This window comes from Scylla paramamosain, unplaced genomic scaffold (genome assembly GCF_035594125.1).
Source record: "Scylla paramamosain isolate STU-SP2022 unplaced genomic scaffold, ASM3559412v1 Contig15, whole genome shotgun sequence".
In the NCBI taxonomy this organism is placed as follows: Eukaryota; Metazoa; Arthropoda; class Malacostraca; order Decapoda; family Portunidae; genus Scylla; species Scylla paramamosain.
This window is the reverse complement of record NW_026973680.1, coordinates 917,501-939,635: the sequence shown is the minus strand read 5'-3', so window position 1 is coordinate 939,635 and position 22,135 is coordinate 917,501. Positions and strand designations below refer to the sequence as shown.

Below are 22,135 nucleotides of genomic sequence, written 5' to 3'. Positions count from 1 at the left end.
AATTATTCATATTTTTCATCCCTGAACTCACAACCTAGTCGCCCCCCCCCCCACTAAAAACAAAATTATAACTTAATAAATTTCCCCATTGGAAACCTTTATCCTTAGTTTCCCACCGATTTCCTCACAAGCAAAGCCAGTCTCTCTCGGATTCTCCTCAGGTGAGCATGCAGTCTGATAGTCTCCCCCTCCATTCCTGTAATATTAAGTAAGTGTTTATTTAACAATAATTTTACTAAAGCCAGTCTCTCTCGGATTCTCCTCAGACCCTCTCGGATTCTCCTCAGATATTCCTGATGATAAACTGTTTTCTGAGTGGATAGATATTCGCATTTTTTCGTTCTTTTTTTTGTTGGTTTTCTCCACGGGACTAGTGAAACCACCTGGTTCGAGATCACCGTGTGAGACTGTCCTCAGGTATATACATACTTTTTGGATATATATTTGTTATTTATTTATTTATTCTCTGGTCTCCCCCACAACTCAGTAGTCGCGAAAATATCTCCATCGTAGTTTTTATGTAATTGAAGAATACGCTACCATTTATTTTGTATTTCTGAATTATGTAACTGAAGAGTACGCTATCATTTATTTTGTATTTCTGAATTATGTAACTGAAGAGTACGCTACCATTTATTTTGTATTTCTGAATTGCTTTCTTTTTATTATTATTATTTCGGATTATTCCATTATTTATTAAAAATCATAAAAGTGTCAGTATTTGTATTTCTCTTAATCCAGTGATAGGATTTGTAATTATCGTCTGCCACAAGGGAACATCACACCCCTTAGAGGGCACTAAATATCCTCCAGTTTTCATGAACATTTCTGACTGTTTAGGGACTGGCACCTCAGTGGGCCTTTTTCTTCTAATTTTGTTGCCTTTAGCCAATGCACATCCTACACAAAAAAAAAAAAAAAAAATCCACTTTTGTAGATATCCAGACTTTCTCCCACTTTCTCCCAATCTGAGAATGGTTCCATCACATTTTACTGACATGCCACACATTCCAAGTGCACTTTCATTGCTCTCACTGTCTGTCCTATTCACCACAGCACCTCCCGAACAATAACATGCATCTTAAAGATGTATGAGATCTTGTAATTTATTCAGCCATATTGGCAATAATGCACCCTTTGACTTGATTGGAGTTTAGAGGTGTTAGTCACATGATGAGTTGGGAAGGTGAACAAGTGTTAGTACCTATCTGTACAGAGCCTGAGCTACATTTGTATCTATATTTATCCAATTTATCCCTTTGTTTGGTAGTTGGTGTGTTTGTGTGTGACCGCCAAAGATTATGATCCTGCTCATCCACAGACAAAGATGGCAGTGAGGGGGGGCAACACAGTGTTCATTGATGCCTCGGCACTTGGGGAGCTGACGAGCCAGCTGACGTCCCAAGACCTAGAGAGTCTGGTGGGCTTCAACATCCAGCCGGCAGACTTGGAGGCTCTGCAGGAGGCAACTGAGGGTCATGTGAGTATTACTGCTTACAGAGGCAAGCTTTCAGATTTCACTTATTTTTGGTGTATTACTAGCAGTAGTCAGAGGATGCTGGGGCAGTGATGTAGGTGAGAGGAAAACAGGTTCTTTTCAATGATTGTGGTGGCAAAGTGTGTTGAATATTTTGTGAAAGATAAGTTGCCAATAGAAGACATGATTGAGATCATAAGGAATTAGATACAACAAAAGCCTAAGGACTGGAGAGATAGATTGAATACAACCAAAGTTGGGTATTGAAATCCTGTACTAGATCATTCTCAATTTTTTTTTACTAGACTTCTCAGAAGTTGACATTTCTAACATTTCTAAAAACTGGCAAGTGATCAAGGTTATTGTATTTACCATGCTGAAATCCTGCATGCCAAGAAGTATTATAATTGCTATGCATTATACGCCATTCTTAGACAGTGATCCCTTAGTGTTGTTAGTGATCCCTAACTATTACTCTACTTGTTGATCCCAGGTGGTGGACACTCCTGGAGTGCTCATCTCTGATGGGGTGACAGTGGGCAACATTGTGGAGGTGGAGGGTGGAGAGAGTGGAGTGCTGGAAGAGTCTCAGCAGCTGGACTCCCATGCTCACCACCAGCCAATGGAAGTGGACACCCTCACTGACCATGACCAGGTCATTGGTGAGTATCAGCTGCAGATTTGTCATGGCCATCAAAAAAAATAAATTTATAGTCCTTTCAAGCACTTATACATAATTGTGTGTTGGCCTTGATCTCTATCCACAGGAGGCAACAAATTGGGAATGTATCACTCACTATTGTCTGCTGTGTGTTACATACTTTTGGTTCTCCCGCACAGGTGAAATGGACATGCTGCAGCAGGGTGGTGAGCTGATTGGCATGGCAGGAGAGATGTCCACAGGCGGTGAGGCTGCCACCACCTCGGCTCTGCTGGCTTCTGTGTCTTCGGGTGACTCCTCTTCCTCCCAGATAGTTTCAGAGACGCCACAGCTCATAAAGAGCAGCTTGGGCCAGTTTGTAGTTCTGCAGCAGAACCAGGTGAGGCTACAGCTGCTTCTGTAGTGCTACTGTAGTGTCTTATTTATTCCTACTATCTTTTCATTGTACCCTTACTTGCAGTAGTCTCCCTGTTTTTTACATTATGGCTAGATGTTGCAAAAGGTGACAGAAACACATGAATGTAGGGACTAAGGATGCCTTCTCTGTACTTTTATTCCATCATTTACATTAGGTGTGGCAGCTTTTCTTTGCCATCTCAATACCAATATATTGATGTGTATATCAGTAGATCCAGGCTGGACCTGTCAGGTATTGACTGTACATTTTATGTAGTAGTAGTGTGGGAATTACAGCACCCAACAAATAATGGAGAAATTTCTGAATGTTTTATCGAAATTAGTAATATTTCTCAATGAGACGGAACTCGGGAGTAAAAGCAAGGTGAACAATTTTTACTTATATATTTCAGCAGAATAACATCTCTATTGGTTCTATGGCCAACCGAATCATCACATCGGGCGGCCAGGTCGTGAGCACAGTGTCGGGCCCTAGCAGCAGCAACAACAGCAAGCCGGTGGTGGTGAACACATCTCAGCTCAGTGGGGGAGTGAGGCAGCAGATGGTGGTCACCTCGCAGGCCCACCCAGTGCGGACGGAGCATCAAACCAGATTCCTCCAGGAACCATCATCCCACACACCACAAAGCCACAGCCTTCTCGCAAAATCATTGATGCAAATGGGATCAGACCAAGAAAACCTTGCAACTGTACAAAGAGCCAGTGTCTTAAATTGTGAGTATTCTTGCTTACTTTAAAAAAGCTCCCCTCCACCATATCCTCTTCATGCCTTCCTTCTTGACATCAGAACTACAAAAAAGCTCATTGAGTCCTTTCCTATCAATACACCGGTACCCATTTTGAGAATGTATGAGTAAACTGTTTTCCCACATTGGTGGTTCGTCAGCATGTGGCGAAATGGAGGCTATTTTGCATGTACTTAAGTGACCTTTTCTTTCTTCCTTAGATACTGTGATTGCTTTGCAAATGGAGAATTTTGCAACAACTGTAATTGTGCAAACTGTTTCAACAATTTAAATCATAAGGAGGATAGACAGAAAGCAATCAAGACATGTTTGGATAGAAATCCCCAAGCTTTCCGGCCAAAGATTGGCAAAGGTGGAAGCGATAATGAAAGGAGACACAACAAAGGCTGCAACTGTAAGTGGTCTGGGTGCCTGAAGAACTACTGTGAATGTTATGAGGTAAGTGTATTTTTATGGATTATTTTTAGTAAATGCATAGGTGGTATTTGTTTTGTTGCTGTCAATATTTTGTAGATACAAAAGGCATCTTTTACCTGCCACAAACAAAATATATAGTAATTACTTGCACCATTTTATCATTTAACTAATATGTGATTATTTGCAGGCGAAGATCCCATGCTCCAACATGTGCAAGTGTGTGGGCTGCAAGAATGTGGACATGACACCAGCACCGGAGAGGAAGGGACTGATGCAGCTGGCCGAATGTGCTGAAGCACGGGTCAATCAGCAGAAGGCCGTTAAATCAAAATTACCTTCATTCTCACATCACTCACCCAATAAAATGATTCTTCCTACCACTTCAAAGTAAGCATTACTTGAGTACTTCAAGACAAATTTTAAACCTAAGAAATGTTGGCCCACTTGTAGCAGGAAAAGAGCATCTGAGGAGCCATAGTAGTTTTTGCAGGATATCAAAGAAACCATGAAGTTGCTTTGGTAATAGAGCTATTGATTTAATCTTTTCATAAATACCATACATCTCTTAAAAATTCCAGTTTGTGGTAAGATAACTATAAGATGACATATAGCACATAACAAACAGTGAGATAAACAGTCCTCAAGAAGAATTTGTCACAACTTTTTATGAACACAATGTCATTTGGGGAAGAAAATTCAAGCAGAAAAGAAAGATTCTAGGCTCTAGAATCTTTCTTTTCTGCTTGAATTTTCTTCCCCAAATGACATTATTTCATTATCGCTTCCACCTTTGCCAATCTTTGGCCGGAAAGCTTGGGGATTTCTATCCAAACATGTCTTGATTGCTTTCTGTCTATCCTCCTTATGATTTAAATTGTTGAAACAGTTTGCACAATTACAGTTGTTGCAAAATTCTCCATTTGCAAAGCAATCACAGTATCTAAGGAAGAAAGAAAAGGTCACTTAAGTACATGCAAAATAGCCTCCATTTCGCCACATGCTGACGAACCACCAATGTGGGAAAACAGTTTACTCATACATTCTCAAAATGGGTACCGGTGTATTGATAGGAAAGGACTCAATGAGCTTTTTTGTAGTTCTGATGTCAAGAAGGAAGGCATGAAGAGGATATGGTGGAGGGGAGCTTTTTTAAAGTAAGCAAGAATACTCACAATTTAAGACACTGGCTCTTTGTACAGTTGCAAGGTTTTCTTGGTCTGATCCCATTTGCATCAATGATTGTGCGAGAAGGCTGTGGCTTTGTGGTGTGTGGGATGATGGTTCCTGGAGGAATCTGGTTTGATGCTTGAATTGTGCTGTTGCTTGTAGTGTTTGACTGAAGCTGTAACATAGCAGAATTTAATTTAAACTTTATCCTATGTTAGGTAACAATTTTGAAATATTTTGTTGTTGTTTTCTTCCTGATTAAGAGTGCACCAGAAATTACAGAGACACAATAAAACATCTTCCAAATACCAGGTCCACCAGAAGCAGGATGTACCAGTATGTCACCTGCCACCTAAGTGTTAATATGATAGCTTGGTGTAAGTGACAACTGCAGTGTGAGCACCAAGGTACCTGTGACATGTAGTGAGCTGGGATCATAACCACTGAACCTGGCTGGGTGTTGGAAAGGACTCCTGGGGGCAGGGCAGAGGCTGGGAGGGTCAGGTTGGTCTGAGGCATCCCACCCGACACATTGGACGAGCCTGAGCCGGACACTGGGATGATCACGCGCTGCTTGTTCCTCTGCATAGGAGTGGTGAGGGGATTAAGACTGAAGTTACTTGAAGCAATTTAATTCAACATGAGAAAAAATTACATGTACACCAACTCATCATTTATTTGGTTCTACTATTTCAAAGGGGGAATTAGTTTCAACTAGAGGTGCATGCCAAGTATACAGTACTGTAACCATCCTACCCATGGCTAGTTACCTGCCATGTGTACTGCTACATACCATACCAACACTGCCATCACAGCATGGTAATCATAACAGTAAGAGCAAAGTCAAACTTACGGTCTGATTGGGAGCAATGGGCATAGCCTTAATTTTGATGGGCTGAGAGGCAGCAGGAGCAATGGGTTTGTTGGTGGGAGGTGTTGGGCGTATGAGTGTGGCGCTGCCTCCTCCTCCTCCTCCTCCTCCTCCTCCTCCTCCTCCTCCTCCTCCTTCTCCTCCACCAACTCCAGGACTCACTAGTCGAATATAGTTCATCTGAAGCACATACAAAGCAATCAGAAAGCAGTACATCATTATCTATTATTATTATTATCATTATTATTATTATTATTATTATTATTGTTATTATTATTATTATTATTATTATTATTATTATTATTATTATTATTATTATTGCTACTACTATGTTTGATCAACTTGAATAGTTGATGTCCTACTCTATATTTGATCAACTTGAATAGTTGATGGATATGAAAAGAAGAGGAAGCAAGGAGAAGAGATTACAGAGTTACAAGAGAGTATTCAAGCTTAAAACAGACAATTCTGTTTAGAAGCCACATATACTATCACATAACTAGAAATGAGGGAAAGGAGGGCAAACTACCATCCTGTGCAAAGGGTCACACAATTGATCCCTAGCTACATCATGATCACACACCAAGTACCGCAATACAACAGGCTACAACCTTCCCCTGGAACAATTTTAATTTTACTACTACAGAGTGGCGATATTAGCACCAATCCCGGCCCCCAGTGTAGCAAAGTGATTGAAAATAGTGTGCAGACAAGAGAGGAAGGTAAAAGACGCCCAAAAAATACATGTGCGCATTGTGGGAGAGGAATTATTAAAACCAGCAAAACAAAGGAATGTGAAGAATGTAGCTGCAAAGTTCACTTAAAGTGCATGAAAAATATAGTACAAAATAAGAAAAGTGAAAGGAAAATATGTGAATTGTGTAAAAAAGGCATTTACAGGAACAGTAAATCATTAATATGTGATCTATGTAAAAAAGAAACTCATCTAAAGTGCATTAGTGGTAACAAGAAATACATTACATGGCAAGAAAAACAGTGTAAACACATATGTAATTTGTGCTGTCTAGCTGAATTGCCTTTCCAAGAAAAGCATCACACTGCAAACGCACAGATAAATGAAGGTACAGGCAATATAAATGAAGAAGTTAATGAAGAACATACTGACATCACTACACCATCAAAAAGTGACAACAAAATTTATGAAACTTTTAATAACAAAGGGTTACACATAGTACACATAAACAGCCGCTCACTCATGAACAAACTGGAAGAAATAAAGATATTGGCACTCAAAACTAATGCGGCAGTATTGTGCATTACAGAAACTTGGCTGGACGATTCAGTTACCAACAATGAAATAGAAATTAACGGATATCAGGTAATAAGAAAAGATAGAAACAGGAATGGAGGAGGAGTGTGTATATACATAAAGTCATGTTTAAGCATCAACCAAAGAAATGATGTTGACACAGAGGGACTTGAAGTGATTTGGTGTGAAATATTTTTGCCAAAGACAAAACCTATTATTATTGGATGTTGCTATAGACCTCCGCAGCAAAATAATGTTTTAGAATTGCTTGAAGAAAATATCACAACATTTTCCCAAGATGATGAAGTTATAATTCAAGGTGATATGAACATATGTGTTCTTAAGAAAACAGGACAACTGTACAAAAGATATGTAAATTTAATTAAAATGTTTGGTATGGAACAACTAATAAGTGAGGTGACCAGGGAAACCAGTAAATCATCAACTATTATAGACCATATTATATGTAGCAAACCTGAAAAGATTAGTCAACAAGGAGTACTGCCAATAGGAATTAGTGATCACTATATAACATACTGTACTAGAAAGACAGTGAAGGCATGTATAAATGGTCATAATAGTATTAAGATCAGATCAATGAAGACATATAATGTACAGATATTCAATGAGGAATTAAGAAGCCAAAGCTGGAATTGTGTTTATGAGGCAGAAACAGTTGACGAAGCATGGAACAGTTTTAAAAACATTTCCATCAAAGTAATTGACAAGGTACCAGCTCCGGTAAAAGAAATTAGAATCAAACAAAGAACGGAACCATGGATAACTACACAAGTACTAGACATGATAAAAGAAAGAGATAGACTCTTAAGTGAATATAAAAAGGATAAAAACAACAAATATAAATATGACAAATTCTGCAAATCAAGGAACAAACGAATAACGAATCAACATATGCAATAATGAACAAAACAGGAGAACTACTAACAAAACCACAGGAGATTGAAGAAAGATGGCGAGAATACTTCCAAGAACTTCTAAATGTGGAGGATGTGGAAGTGGATGAAGAGCGGAATCTAGATATACAGGAGGAACAAGGAGAGAACCCAAATGAGATCAGTATAGAGGAAGTGAAGGAGGCACTAAAGAAGATGAGAAGCGGCAAAGCCCCAGGGGACGACGAGCTCCCTATAGAGCTATTTAAAGCTGCTGGGGAAGAATGTGTAGAGTGGATGAGGTACATTTTCAGTAATGCGTGGAAAGAGTAGAAAGTGCCCCATGACTGGCACAAAGCAATAGTATGTCCAATATATAAGAAAGGCAGTAAAACAGATTGTGCAAATTATAGAGGTATATCCCTGTTATCTCATGTTGGAAAATTGTATGAAAGAATAGTTGAGAAAAGATTAAGAACCTGTGTCGAGGAGAAACTAGGAATATGGCAGTATGGTTTCAGGCCCAATAGGAGCACGACAGATCAAGTGTTCACTTTAAAGATGATAATGGAAAAGAATTGGGAGTGGAGCATTGATAAATATGTGGCTTTTATAGATCTGGAAAAAGCCTTTGATAGAATTAGAAGAGATTGCTTGTGGAGAGTCTTACAACATCAAGACTACGGCATAAACTCTAAACTGATACGAGTAATTAAGAGTATATATAAGAACACGGAGAGCAGAGTCAAGAACAGAGAGCTGGAGAGTGAATGGTTTAGCATTAAGACAGGAGTGAGACAAGGGGGAGTGCTCTCTCCTTTGCTATTCATTATGTACATGGACAGATGCCTGAAGGAAGTGTGTGTAAGGGAGGATAAAGAGATCACGCTGCCCTATGCAGACGATGTCGCTGTCGTGACAGGAAGCCAACAAGATCTTCAAGAGGCCATGACAAGATGGAATGATGTCTTAAATAGGGAAGGAATGAGAATGAACAAACAAAAAACTGAAATAATGAAAGTTGGCAGAATAAAGGAGGAATGTAATATTTACATAGAAAACGTTAAACTGAAGCAGACCGACAAATTTTGTTATCTGGGAGTACTTTTCAACGAGGAAAACAGACAGAATATAGAAATTTTAAATAGAATACAGAAGTACAATGCAAATGTCAGTGCATTGTATCCCATACTTAAAGATAAGAATATTCCAACAAAAGCTAAAACCCTAATATTTACAACAATACTAAGACCAGTACTTCTATATGGGTCAGAAACTTGGACACTGACAACAAGAACATCTTCACAAATACAAGCAGCAGAAATGAGAGTTCTGAGAATGATCCGAGGTGTGACCAGACTTGATAGAATTAGAAATGAAGAAACCAGAGAGAGATTAGGGATAACATCTGTACTGAAGATAATTGAAAAGAACAAATTGAGATGGTATGGACATGTCCAAAGAATGGAAGATACAAGATACGCAAGGAAGTTTCTGGAATGGGTTCCTCTAGGCAGGAGGCTGGTGGGACGACCTAGGAAGCGATGGATGCAGGGAGTTGAAGAAGCTGCTGAACGAAGAGGAAGAAATCTACAAGAAATAACCAGAGATGAGGATTTCATGGATAGAGACCTTTGGAGAAGATTCGTAGAGGCCGGACACTGACAGGCATTGCCTACCTTGCGTCTGGTGAGAAAGGAACAAACTACAACAAAACATAAGAAAAATAAAATCTGAATATATCTCTGATAAAATAAAAGAAAATTCTAACAATAACAAGAAATTATGGAAACAGCTCAAAAACTTAGGTTATTCTGGACAATCAAAGGAGAATTCGAAAATAGTGCTTAAAATTGAGGATGAACTGTGTTTCAACGGAAGGAAGATATCAACATACTTTAACAAATTCTTTACAACAGTAGCATCAAGTTTGGTTAGTAAGCTGCCATATGCAGATAGAATTTTTAACACTGACTCTTATAATTTTAAAAACTACTACAGATCCAAAGGACTCATAGAAAATATGTTCAAACTAACCGGGGTAACTGAAGAATACGTATTCAATATAATAAGGAAACTAGAAATAAATAAAAGCACAGGCTTAGACTGCATACCAGCAAGGTTTATAAAAGACGGTGCACCAATACTAAAAGGTCCTATAACTCACATTATCAATAAGTCAATTTATACAAATGAAGTACCACAAGGATTCAAAGAAGCTAGAGTAAAACCACTGTACAAAAAGAATAACAGACAAGAAGTCAGTAACTACAGACCGGTTAGTATCCTTAATATAATATCTAAAGTACTAGAAAGAGCTGTTTATGATCAGTTATCAGATTACCTTAAAGCAAACAATATCATTTATGAATTTCAATCTGGATTTAGAGATAGTCATTCCACAGATACATGTCTGATTCATTTGTTAGACCTACTAAAAACTAATATATCGAAAGGGGAGTATACAGGCCTAGCTCTCCTAGATCTGCAAAAAGCATTTGATACTGTTGACCATCATATCTTGTGTGAAAAATTAAGAGCAATGGGTGTAGAGTCAGTGGAATGGTTTTATTCTTATCTAAGTGGAAGAAGTCAAATTGTGAAGATAGATGAACATTGCTCGGAAACCAGAAATGTATCCTGTGGGGTACCACAGGGAAGCATTTTAGGTCCACTCCTGTTCTTATGTTATGTAAACGACATGAAAATCAGTGTCTCGTGTAAACTTTTGCTATATGCAGATGACAGCATTTTGATTGTTCCACACAAAGATGTAGATTTTATCAAAAATAGACTAAGAAAAGAACTTGAATCATGTAACACCTGGATGATAAATAACAAGCTGTCTTTGCATTTAGGAAAGACGGAAATTATGTTAGTTGGATCAAAAACAAAATAAAAAAATGTAGATGATTTTAATATAACATGTTTGGGACAGGACATAAATGGAGTAAAATCAGTAAAATATTTAGGAGTTCAATTGGATCAGTGTGTTTCAGGGGAGCTAAATTGTAATCAGATAATCAAGAGGATAAATGCAAGGTTAAAATTCATGTACAGACAAGCAAAAGACCTTGATCAAAAAATTAAGAAAACCTTATGTAGCTCTCTAATTCAACCTCACTTTGATTATGCATGTTCCTCTTGGTACTCTGGACTGAGCAGTAGATCTAAAAAACAACTACAAATTTGTCAAAACAAGATTATTAGATTTATTTTAGGTTTAGACCCTAGATCTCATATAGGACAAGTGGAGAGAGGAAAAGTAAATATGCTTAGTGTCAAGAATAGGGTTAAAGAATTAAAATCAAGCCATGCACATAATATCCATAACAACAGAGGACCAACATATCTAGCAGAACATTTCCATAGGAAAACAAATACCCACACAATTAGGACTAGAAACAATGATTTAAACTTTGGTATGTCAATTGCAAAGGGTCCCTCAGCACATACCTTTTATCATACAGCCATTAAAGACTGGAATTCATTACCAAAAAACTTACAAAACATACAATCCAAACACCTGTTCAAAACAGGATCTGTGTCAACAAAGTATTAAGTGAGGGCAACATTTTGTGAAATACAGAAATTGCTGGATGACAACATTTATGATGAATTCCTGGCTGAAAAAAGGACACACAGCATACATTCTAATAATGAACAGTGAGTGGAAGTCACTCACACATTCATTTTTACGTATATGTAGATACAGATTATAATCTCTTAGATGACTTAAGGGAGTCATAATTTTAGTGTATCTGTTGTAACCCAAGAATCACCAAGAAGAAATCAAACACATGAGCTATCACCACCCTGACAGATGAGAGATGAGATGTGACCATCGAGATCAACATGCGGCAAGTCATCACAAGACTAACAGACCCAGAGAACAGCGGTAGATTACAAGAAGAGGTACCAAGGTGGCTGTCACAAAATTAGTACACAAGGGAAACAGAGGTCACCGGCAGCAAATGACATGGACAAGATGGACAGCTGGCACAACATATGAAACGCTGCCTTCTTGTTCCTTATTAGATGTGATTTACCAAAGTTACTAAAAAATTTAAAAAATGGAAAAATAAACCATGATTGAAGTCTGAGAAGATAAATCTAGTTACTTGAAAAATTAGGGAAAAAAACAAGATCGTGCAATATGGAAGCATGACATACCTAAATATTAATCTCAACTCCTCAAATACGAAGAAGCAATATAAATAATGATGAATGTTGGATGCATCCACTGACAACTCTCTACTTACATAACTTGTTTCTAGGATGGTTAGAAAATTCAACAAATGATTACACTATTATATTAACTGCAGTTTAGGATGGCTGGCACTTAGCCACCAGTCACAGGCAGCCATTCATACCATTCATAGCCAAGCAACACACAATCCTGCACCATAACAATGTTTAGAGGGATAAATGGTAATGTTGCTGAACTGATAATTAACAATGACAACTTATGTAGGGAATTACAGATAGAAGTTTGCTTAAATCTTGTATTCCTATGTATAAGAGTTTGCACAATAGCTTCTGCCCATCCTGCATGTAAAGCCTTGTTTGTAATATGTTGGCTAATAATGCACAATATTCCATCCCTTCATGAAAATGCACATAGCTTTTCTCTGTGACATCTCACCTAAAGATTCATAATTCTTATCATATATATTTTTAAAATGGAACCTCCAATAAGAAAAATATATTCACAGTACAGAAAATAGCATAAATATAGAAATAAGACTTAAAGAAGCACAAACAAGACAAAGGCCGGAGCTTGCTGATGAAACACACAATAACGGCAGCCCCTTATAGACAAGCAGGGAGGAAAGCAGCCACTGCCGGACAACCCACCTGCTGTGTGGAAGGAGGGGCTGGGGCAATTTTGGTGGGTGACTTGGAGGACACAGGGACCAACTTATTGGGACTCTTCACAGGGGACACTCCACCCATACTCACCCGCTGCACAACAATCTGCTGAACGGAGGCTACATTAACAACCGGTATCTTCCTCCTTGCACGGAGCTTCTTTCTTCGAATCTAATCTACAGAGATGCCTGTTTCTGGCAATTCCCTTACAGGATGTGGATGGCCATGGCAAAAGTCTCCATCTGCACCTGTCCATGCACCTCATCCCTGCACTCTACTGTCCTACCACTCTCTTGTCCTTGCTCTCATATATTCTAACAATCTATCCTCACACTTATTGGGGAATGTCTCCTTAATTGTATTCATCTTTACACTTTCTTTCCCTGTCTACTTTCAGACCTCTAAAGATTACCAACATAGCTTCTTGTAGTTGCAGAATGATATCCAGAATTCTGTTCAATTTTTCTGATGGCATTTGAGAGGGAAGCTGGAGCTACACCACAACTCCATTTACCTTTCTGGGATTTCTGATGCCTCACTTTTTCTGGAGATATCCCTTAATCACCTTATTATTATTATTCCTACCATAATTACATCTAGCTCTGATCTTCATCTTAGCTAAGTCTACTTCATCAAATGGAGGAAAATGAGTGCAGGGTGATGGTGTCATTCTGTTGGAGAGAGAGAGAGAGAGAGAGAGAGAGAGAGAGAGAGAGATGCTGCATCAAGACAAAACTCAGGTTCACCAGTGTTCCTTCCTGACCTTGTTTGGAGATTGGCCCTGTGGCTTGGAGGATGGCAAGAAACCCACATGCTGTGCCTGCTGCAAGGTCAGCTTGGCAGGGGAGGCTGCAGTATTACCACTCTGGCTGGTGATGAGGTGCACCTGCTGGTTCCCAATGTTGCTCATGTCCCCGCCAGCCTGACTGCTGATGATCACCTTGGTCACCGTCTGCACAGGCAAGGCAGGCATGTTAGCATGTCAGTTGGAAACGTTTCTCTCACAGCTACATCATCACAAGTCCTATATGCTCTCAAACCAAAGAGGGTTTATGGTCAATCAGTTATGATACCTGCAATGTGGTCTGGTGTACATACATGTCTACTCTCACAACTGACCCTTGTAGGCTCCACAAACTGATGGTACTTACAGGTGACTTGTTCTGTTACTTACCTTCTAATCCAGCAGCAAGACGTAGGATGCTGTGTGCTCAGTGTTAAATGTATGTGTGTGTGCGTGCGCGCTTGCACCAGCGTGATCTGGCAAGGTGAAAGGTGCGTTTTTGAAAGTTGCCATGCTCCTCTCACCTTCTTCCTCCAGTCAGTGTTGTAAATGTGATGTTCACTACTTTACTGTCAAGGTGATGTAATTAAAGAATGCTGATTACAGTGAATATGCTAATGAGAGGCAACCCTTTCATAAATCTGCTGCGGGTGGTCCTAATGAAGCGTAACCCTGCAAACTTTCGCAGGGGAAAGAAAATGTTCTCCGAAAAGTAGCCATAGTATAACTAAGGGAAGAGAGAAAGAAGAAGAAAAAAAAAGTACTTCAAGAAGCATCAGGAGGCAGACCATGAAAGCAGGCAAGACAGAGGGTGAAGGCTAGGAAGGCTTATTAGGCGGGTGGGAGAGCGCGATGGCTTGGTGGGATTGACTGATCCTGTGGGATGTACTGATGCCTTCCCTTTGCCTTTCTCTGTACCATCAGTCCCGGGACTCAGGCTCTGCGTCTCACGAGGAAGGTATAAAGTCTTCCTTGGTGTCTTATGGTACGTGCACTGAGAAAGGTGGTTTCCCCGCGTGAGCAAGGCTTTCTAGACTTGGCACACGTGTGTAGCATACACGGTGCCGGGTCATGGACAGTAAAAAGTCGAAATGTGTGAAAGTGGAATTAATCTGTCACTCGAACCGTAGAAAAAACACTTATCTTCAATTAGAGCCTTTTAAATGTAGAAGTCTTGTTAATCTGTCACTAGAACCGTAAAAAGACCCTTAAAAAACAATGTAGCTTCAACTAGAGCTTTGGAAAATAGAAATCATGATAATCTGTCATTAGAGCCGTTAAAAAAAAAAAAAACTTAACAACCCATGTAACTTAAACTAGGTCCTTTGAATGTAGTGGAGGTGCGGCACAGAAGTCTTTCAGAATAATGGTCGTGGAGCTGCGACACTGCCAGGTAAATGATTCAAGAAGTTAGGTGTTTGCCGTATGACCCGATGCTATTACTTGCTTTGGTGACGCCAGATTAACACTGAAGGCCGTATTCTTAATCTTAAGGAATCGGCAACGACCTGATGATGATGATACACACACACACACACACACACACACACACACACACACACACATTTTCCTACCATCTACTGCGCTTATAGCATTTCATCTGTTATATTTGTTTATTTTTGTAATTTAATTTTCTATTATTTTTCAATTGAGTGTTGTAAGGGCTTCCCACAAGTAGACTCTACTTACCTTTCAGCTGGCTTATCCACCTACTATCTCTAATAGTGCCCGTCCCTTATGCCAGGACGCAGGGCTCCCTGTGCACTCCATCATTGCAGATTCACTCTATCCCTCGTGTTTGCGTATACCTTTCTCTTCCTTCCAGTGAGGTAGTCAGCCTGAGGGTCCTGTATTCAGCACATCTTTTGTCGTGTTCTATAAATTTGCACTTTAATTGCAGCCCCTTAATTTCTTAACCACTGTATAGATGGCACAATTCATAATGTATATATTAATGTAATGTAATGTGGCAACGATTGTGGCAATATTCTATTATGATAACAAATTAAGCCAACAAAATCTTTCACTCACAAACGTTCATGTGGACCGTGCAAGAGAGTGGAACCTCTCACGTGGCTAGTCGGGGGTGGTGAGTGATGCGTCTCACCACCAGGTGCTCGACACAGGGCAAGAGAGGCCTTTCATCACCATCCTGCCGGTGCGTGAACGCCTCAATTACCATACTATTCGCACACCCTCCAAGAGGGGAGTGACTCGCAAACTCTTCCCAGAGTGGAGAATGAAGCGAGATGTGGCAACCTTAGCAACAGGTGACTATATAAGAGAAATAATACGAGCCTCAGTCCACACTGAGCAAGAAAATTAACTAAGTAGCAAGACGGACTGCCCGTCATCTATCATCTCAAACTGTACTTCCACTTCCAACTTTAACACACTTCTCTCTCTCAAATTCTTCTTTCAACCAACTTTCCTATCCCCAATTCGTTCGTTCGTTCGTTCAGTCCACACTGGCGGCAGCTTCCAGCTTCAGGCGGGACAGTTGGAGCTCTCGGGTTGAGACGGGCACCAGGGGACCGAGCCTCTGACGCGCGCCACACCGCCCCTCGCAAACACCAACCGCGCCTCCCTCACACCCTCGCCGAACACAACAATACCCCAACGGCAGCAGTGGTTTTGTCCTTGTGAGTACAAACTAAGGCTTGTGTTTGTACATATTAATTACTGATTAATAGGATATAAGGCAAGAAGGAAAAATTTTCCTGTTTTATTATTATTATTATTATTATTATTATTATTATTATTATTATTATTGTTTAAGTTTTATTATAATCGAAAGAAATGCGATGTCACTGGTAGTCGTGAGAGTTTTAGTGATACAGGTACAGCTTCAAGAACACACACACACACACACACACACACACACACACACACACACACAGAGCATCCATCGACTCACTCAACCGACCTAACCACCCAACCACCCATTAAACTCCAACCCGATCTCCTACACACACACACACACACACACACTGTCTACCCACCCACCCGCTCATCCACGTAGCACCCCCCCTTAGCAGTCTCCCCCAAACACATGCAGCCCCGCCCACTCCCCACCACCCACACGCGCCTTACGCAGGTCATTCCACCGCTGCGTACGGTGCCCCGGTCAGGCACGGGTCCCGTCTCAGTGGTCGCGTCATCTTACTGGGAAGAAAATAGAGGAGGTACAGAGGTGTCCCTGTCAGTACTCCCTTCTCGTGCGTCAGATGTCACTATCACTCCTACTACTGTTACTGTTACTACTGCTACTACTGCTGCTACTACTACTACAACCACCACCGTACTGCTTCTGCTGCTGCTGCCGCTAAAACAATAACAACAACAACAAGAACTACTACTATTACTACTACTACTACTACTACTACTACTACTACTACTACTACTAATATTACTACTACTACAACTACTACTACCACCACCACCACTACTGCTACTACTACTAGTACTATTACTATTACTATTACTACTACTACTACTACTACTACTACTACTACTACTACTACTACCACCACCATCACCACCACCACTACTACTACTACTACTACTACTAGTTTTATTAATGCCACTGCCACTACGTGTATCTCAATTACCACCGTCACCACCATCATTACCGCTACCTTCACTACTACTATCACCACCACCACCACCACCACCACTACCAGTACTACTACTGCCACTAACGCAGCCAGGACCTCTAGCACAGAATCATAATAACGAAGCTAACAAAGGCCGCCCCTCGTGGCCCGCGGCTGCTGGGTGCCAACTAATGGCAAGGCATGTCGAGCGTTTAGCAACATTTTTATACAATGTATTCAAGGCACATAGATGACAAGCTGCCTCCCTGACGTCCTACTGCGTCAGATCCTCGAGGCTCTGACAGGGCAGGGATAACGGCCAGGGGTGTGGCGTAGCTCGTGGGTCTAGCGGGCGGGGATGATCTGTGCTGGCGGCTCAGTGGATGGTAGACGAGACTGGCAGGGATGACGGACTGGGGTGTGGCTTAGCTTGAGAGTCTAGTGGGCAGGGTTTTGGTTTGCTGGCGGCGTGGTGTCTTGGTGGGCAGTGAGCTGATGTGTCTGTGGGATGGTGGATCACTGGGGCTGGGTTGGATTAGTGAACTTTTGTGTTAGACTGGGTATTGGTAGGTTGGTGGACTGAAGGACTGGTGGGTTTGTGGATTTATGGATAACTGGAATGGGGGGACTTAAAGTATTATTACACCTGAGGACTGATGACTGTGTAGAGGTAAGCTGCCAGGCGGTGAGTGGAGGTTTCACCAACATAGTAGCGACACTACTTCCCTTTAGAGACAGCACGTCAGTTATAAGTAGTCTTGACATACGCACATACATACACACAGTCCTCCCCTTCACAGAGAGCACACTGATTTAAGTTAGCCTTCACACACACACACACACACACACACACACAGTCATCAGTCTCGCTGTCTTCGTTGCAGCCTCGTCTTTATCAAAAACCTCTTGCCTTTGGTCTTGTCTTGTCATGTATCACTGAGCATGGCGAGCTTCACCGCGGTACTCCAGCGTGCTATTCTTGAATGCTGCCACCCAGTCGTCGGGCAAAAGGCAGGAGGAAGACGGAGGCAATGATGGATAGAGAAAGATCACCGATTTTACTTCTTTTCTTTGAGTGACTGGTGACTTCAACTAGTGATCGTTCTCCGCCATTCCTTCGACTTGGCCTAACAAAGACTGATTTTCCGACTGGCTTAATGTGATGCAACAGTGATGTCATATGTCGCTAAGAGAGAGAGAGAGAGAGAGAGAGAGAGAGAGAGAGAGAGAGAGAGAGAGAGAGAGAGAGAGAGAGAGAGAGATTGAATAAAACCAGTGTAGGTCGTGACACACTTTAATTGATGCATAATCCAATACTTTGAAAAAAGAAAGTTAGACTCCATTTTTCATCTCTTGCTTTTCGGATTAATCTATGTAGAGAAACATGCAAATTTATGAATGGTGCATATTCATGAGTCATCTTAATCTTTATCCTCACTTAGTTTTCTGTTACAATCACCCGTTATTCTGTCACTTTTACTAATAGCGCGCTATGTAACTCACTTTATACCCTTTTGGATGTAAGAGGGGCTCTGGCAAAGGGAGGCAAAAGAAAGAAAACAACCCCACTGAGGTGCCAGGCCCTACCTTCCGTAACTAAGTATTTCTCCCTATAGGCTACATTCAAATAGTCGGGGGAAGGACATTTAATTTCAAACAATAAGGAACAGCTGCATAACAAGCTTACCCCCGAGGCTTCCTGAGCTACCTAACTTGATCTTCTTACTTACTTTCCCGAGTAGAAAAAGAGGGAGTGAAAAAGTAGAGAGCACGTACCATATATATATATATATATATATATATATATATATATATATATATATATATATATATATATATATATATATATATATATATATATATATATATATATATATATATATATATATATATATATTTTTTTTTTTTTTTTTTTTTTTTTTTTTTTAAGAGATGCTACTTTCTTTATTGATTAAAAAGGAAGCCTCACTAATATCCTGGCAAGGCGGACTGCTATTCTCATTGGCTGACCAGGAAGCCACGTTAACTCTTGATTGGAGGATGTGGAAATACGAAAGAACCACTCAGCTCTTGGGAAATTTGTCAATAGGGGAAACCAGCCGCGGACAAAGGGACGAGTGTGGGCGTTGGGAGGGAGGGAGGGAAGGCAGGGAGGAATGTTAGGTTGGAGGGTGGGAGGGCAGGAGAGAGAGAGAGAGAGAGAGAGAGAGAGGAGGGGGGGGTGCCGTATTTTCAGAGGTCACAAAGATAATTAGCCTGGTCCTCATTGATCTTTTTTTCCACTGATGATGCTGAATATTTGTTAAATTATCAGCAAAATCATAAAAATCCCAACAACTTCCACTAGAGCTGTCACAACCAGTGGAAATAAGAAGACATGGAAACATTTTAGAATACAATTCACGAACTACGAAGAAAAATAAAAGAAATATAAGAGCGCCTAGATGCAGTACTTTATTTTCATCCCTTCCTTTTTTTTTTCTTGGTTTGTTTCGAGCTCGTGTTTTTGGGACAGACAATTGCGTCACGCACGGCTGAGGCTCGCACGGTGTCATCAAGGGGACACACGATATGGAATTTCCGGCACAGTTTTTTTTTTTTTTTTTTTCACCTGCATGTTGTGGGAGCGTCTATATAGATTTCAAAGGGACACATAGGAAAAACAATGAAGAACGGAACAAAAACAAACTACTAGTCTTTAAGTGGTTTAGGGATTATAACAAGGGGGACGTAAACAAAATTCTTATGATCAATAATCAGGATATAACAAGAAATAACGGTTTCAGACTTGAAAAATTTAGGTTCAAGAAAGAGATAGGAAGGAATTAGTTCTGAAATAGAGTGGTATATGAATGGAACAACCTCAATAATCAGGTTTGTAGTGTTGAGTCAATAGGGAGCTTTAAAAGAAGATTAGACAAATTTATGGATCGGGATGATAGGTAGAGATAGGTAGGTGTATTTCATACAGGGGCTGCCACGTGTAGGCCTGATGGCTTCTTGCAGCTTCCCTTATTATCTCATGTTTTCATGGAAGAACACTGAGAAGAAGAAAAAAGAAAAAAACACCAGCAGATATATTAAACATTGTGCAGCAAATAACATTCTCTCTCTCTCTCTCTCCCTCTCTCTCTCTCTCTCTCTCTCTCTCTCTCTCTCTCTCTCTCTCTCTCTCTCTCTCTCTCTCTCTCAGCATTATTATTTTTTTCTATTTGCATCAATGTCAATTTTATGTCACTAACGAGTTAAACATTTCACCACAAGACAAACAAACGGACACACACACACACACACACACACACACACACACACACACACACATGTAGATGGCCACCATGAGATCTATCCTTCTTCCTTAATTGTCTTTCCACTCCCACCTGTTACGCTGAAGCTTTTTAAGAAATTACACACTACTGTTTATTACTTTTATCTTCGGGTTGATGCGAGCCCCAGCGGGGAGTGGAGTCTCCTTGTTACTGCTTGGCACACTACTACTAGTTATTACTTGAGGCAGGCAGGCAGGTGGGTCGGGGGGGGGGAACAGATGGATGGGTAGCCAGGTAGATAGGTAGATAAAATAGATAGATAAATAGATGGATAGAAAGATAGATAGATAGATAGGTATATAGATAGATGGATAGACAGATTGATAAATAGATAGATAAATAGACAGATTGGTAGATAGATAGACAGATAAACAGATGATTTGATACATAAACATGCTGAATGAAAGAATCTATGAGTTTGACAAAAGGAGGCACGGTTTCAGAGAGAGAGAGAGAGAGAGAGAGAGAGAGAGGAGAGAGAGAGAGAGAGAGAGTCAAGGAGATGAGACGTAAATACAGAGACAGACAGACAGACAGACAAAAAAGAGACAGGCAGACAGACAGACAAGAGACATACCCTAACATGAATAATACTAACCCTCTTGGCTGTCTGAATACTCCGAGGTCCAGCGGCCACTGTGTCTCTCCTTAGCCTGAGCAGCAAGACACGCTGGAGGCGGCTCAGGGGATCTTTCATTAGCTATTATAATCCACGTCTTTCCCGTCGAGCGAGTACTTAATGGGATGAAAGAAGCTGGAGAGAGAGAGAGAGAGAGAGAGAGAGAGAGAGAGAGAGAGAGAGAGAGAGAGAGGAGAGAGAGAGAGAGAGAGAGAGAGAGAGAGAGAGAGAGAGTTGGTATATTCCCTTTCTTATATTATACGTTCACCGTCCCTGTGTGTGTGTGTGTGTGTGTGTGGAGAGAGAGAGAGAGAGAGAGAGAGAGAGAGAGAGAGAGACAACATTTTAGGAAAAAAATTTGCTAACAGATTAACATTTGGCGTTAAAAAACAATAGTTAACTTACCTTATCCTCATCCCCATCCCTCTCTCTCTCTCTCTCTCTCTCTCTCTCTCTCTCTCTCTCTCTCTCTCTCTCTCTCTCTCTCTCTCTCTCTCTCTCGTTCCATAATAACATTAGTATCAGAGGAGTGCTCGAGTGGCATGTCCCGCGGCGCTCCTTCCTCCCTTCAACTGATGAACCAATGTTATTCTGCCGCCTGTGCATGTGTGTGTATGTGTGATGGAGACACAATCACAGGTGCCGGCAATGAAGGGGGCCAGGCTCCATAACGCCACAGCGGCTCGTCCCTGAGTCCTCCCAGCGCGGCGTGTCAAAACAGGCGTGGTCACGTGGGGTGCAATTTTGCCCTTCCTTTGACACCAGTGTTATCAGGACCCTGTGAAGGCCCACCACCTCATCAACATTTCCACATTTCCAGCATGCGCCCATTTTTACCTGTTCCTTTCCTCACATCAAGGCGGGAATACTCAGCCAGCGTGGCGGAGCAGATAGTACCTCTGCCAAAATTGTGGGTGGAATGGAGTGCAAGGCTTCTGCTATGGTCGCTTCAGTGGACGGCTGCGTTGCCGGTGGTATTGAGAAATCGTGGGGATATTGGTGTAATGGTGATGTATTTG

At 40.8% G+C, this 22,135-nt stretch overlaps 3 protein-coding genes and 1 long non-coding RNA gene across 11 annotated transcripts in view; 2 read left to right on the top strand and 2 right to left on the bottom strand.

Moving 5' to 3' along the window:
- Positions 1-1,304: 1,304 nt before the first annotated feature.
- LOC135097245 (uncharacterized) lies at positions 1,305-5,123 on the top strand. 2 transcript variants are annotated; one of them, XM_063999043.1, is made up of 6 exons: positions 1,305-1,480; positions 1,971-2,139; positions 2,318-2,517; positions 2,951-3,269; positions 3,502-3,739; positions 3,906-5,123. In XM_063999043.1, exons 1-5 carry the CDS (start codon positions 1,328-1,330, stop codon positions 3,570-3,572), a joined length of 912 nt encoding a protein of 303 aa, XP_063855113.1. In that variant the 5' UTR covers positions 1,305-1,327; the 3' UTR covers positions 3,573-3,739; positions 3,906-5,123. The 2 variants fall into 2 exon arrangements, with proteins under 2 accessions (XP_063855113.1, XP_063855111.1); XM_063999041.1 differs by having other exon boundaries at positions 1,306-1,480; positions 2,948-3,269.
- Positions 4,442-5,848, bottom strand: LOC135097247 (protein lin-54 homolog). Its single transcript, XM_063999044.1, has 4 exons — positions 5,739-5,848; positions 5,297-5,467; positions 4,891-5,060; positions 4,442-4,658 (listed from the first exon to the last, which is right to left on the bottom strand). Exons 1-4 carry the CDS (start codon positions 5,760-5,762, stop codon positions 4,442-4,444), a joined length of 582 nt encoding a protein of 193 aa, XP_063855114.1. The 5' UTR covers positions 5,763-5,848.
- A 6,146-nt stretch (positions 5,849-11,994) lies between these two features.
- LOC135097220 (uncharacterized) lies at positions 11,995-15,095 on the bottom strand. Of its 2 annotated transcripts, XM_063999007.1 has the most exons (3): positions 13,966-15,095; positions 13,555-13,743; positions 11,995-12,896 (listed from the first exon to the last, which is right to left on the bottom strand). In XM_063999007.1, the coding sequence occupies exons 2-3, from the start codon at positions 13,699-13,701 to the stop codon at positions 12,732-12,734; spliced, it is 312 nt and encodes a 103-aa protein (XP_063855077.1). In that variant the 5' UTR covers positions 13,702-13,743; positions 13,966-15,095; the 3' UTR covers positions 11,995-12,731. The 2 variants fall into 2 exon arrangements, with proteins under 2 accessions (XP_063855077.1, XP_063855076.1); XM_063999006.1 differs by having other exon boundaries at positions 13,555-15,095.
- A 791-nt stretch (positions 15,096-15,886) lies between these two features.
- Positions 15,887-22,135, top strand: part of LOC135097222 (uncharacterized) — a 38,644-nt gene continuing 32,395 nt past the window's right edge. For 4 of the 6 annotated variants that reach the window (XR_010265469.1, XR_010265474.1, XR_010265471.1 and 1 more), the window contains exon 1: positions 16,203-16,217. This is a non-coding gene — a long non-coding RNA (uncharacterized LOC135097222). Of the gene's footprint in view, positions 16,218-22,135 lie in introns of all 6 variants that reach the window. The other 2 variants (XR_010265465.1, XR_010265475.1) reach the window with 2 other exon arrangements.

What these genes read in the sequence shown, in the direction of transcription:
- LOC135097220 (XM_063999006.1), bottom strand. Translation starts at nt 13,764, where the DNA reads ATGCCTGCCTTGCCTGTGCAGACGGTGACCAAGGTGATCATCAGCAGT. An exon ending in AGGGCCAATCTCCAAACAAG is followed by an intron (nt 12,897 to 13,554) that starts GTCAGGAAGGAA and finishes TCCGTTCAGCAG; the next exon opens with ATTGTTGTGCAGCGGGTGAG.
- LOC135097245 (XM_063999041.1), top strand. Translation starts at nt 1,328, where the DNA reads ATGGCAGTGAGGGGGGGCAACACAGTGTTCATTGATGCCTCGGCACTT. An exon ending in AGGAGGCAACTGAGGGTCAT is followed by an intron (nt 1,481 to 1,970) that starts GTGAGTATTACT and finishes TGTTGATCCCAG; the next exon opens with GTGGTGGACACTCCTGGAGT. An exon ending in TAGTTCTGCAGCAGAACCAG is followed by an intron (nt 2,518 to 2,947) that starts GTGAGGCTACAG and finishes TATATATTTCAG; the next exon opens with CAGAATAACATCTCTATTGG.
- LOC135097247 (XM_063999044.1), bottom strand. Translation starts at nt 5,762, where the DNA reads ATGCCCATTGCTCCCAATCAGACC. An exon ending in CCATTGCTCCCAATCAGACC is followed by an intron (nt 5,468 to 5,738) that starts GTAAGTTTGACT and finishes ACTCCTATGCAG; the next exon opens with AGGAACAAGCAGCGCGTGAT. An exon ending in CAGCTCACTACATGTCACAG is followed by an intron (nt 5,061 to 5,296) that starts GTACCTTGGTGC and finishes GCTATGTTACAG; the next exon opens with CTTCAGTCAAACACTACAAG.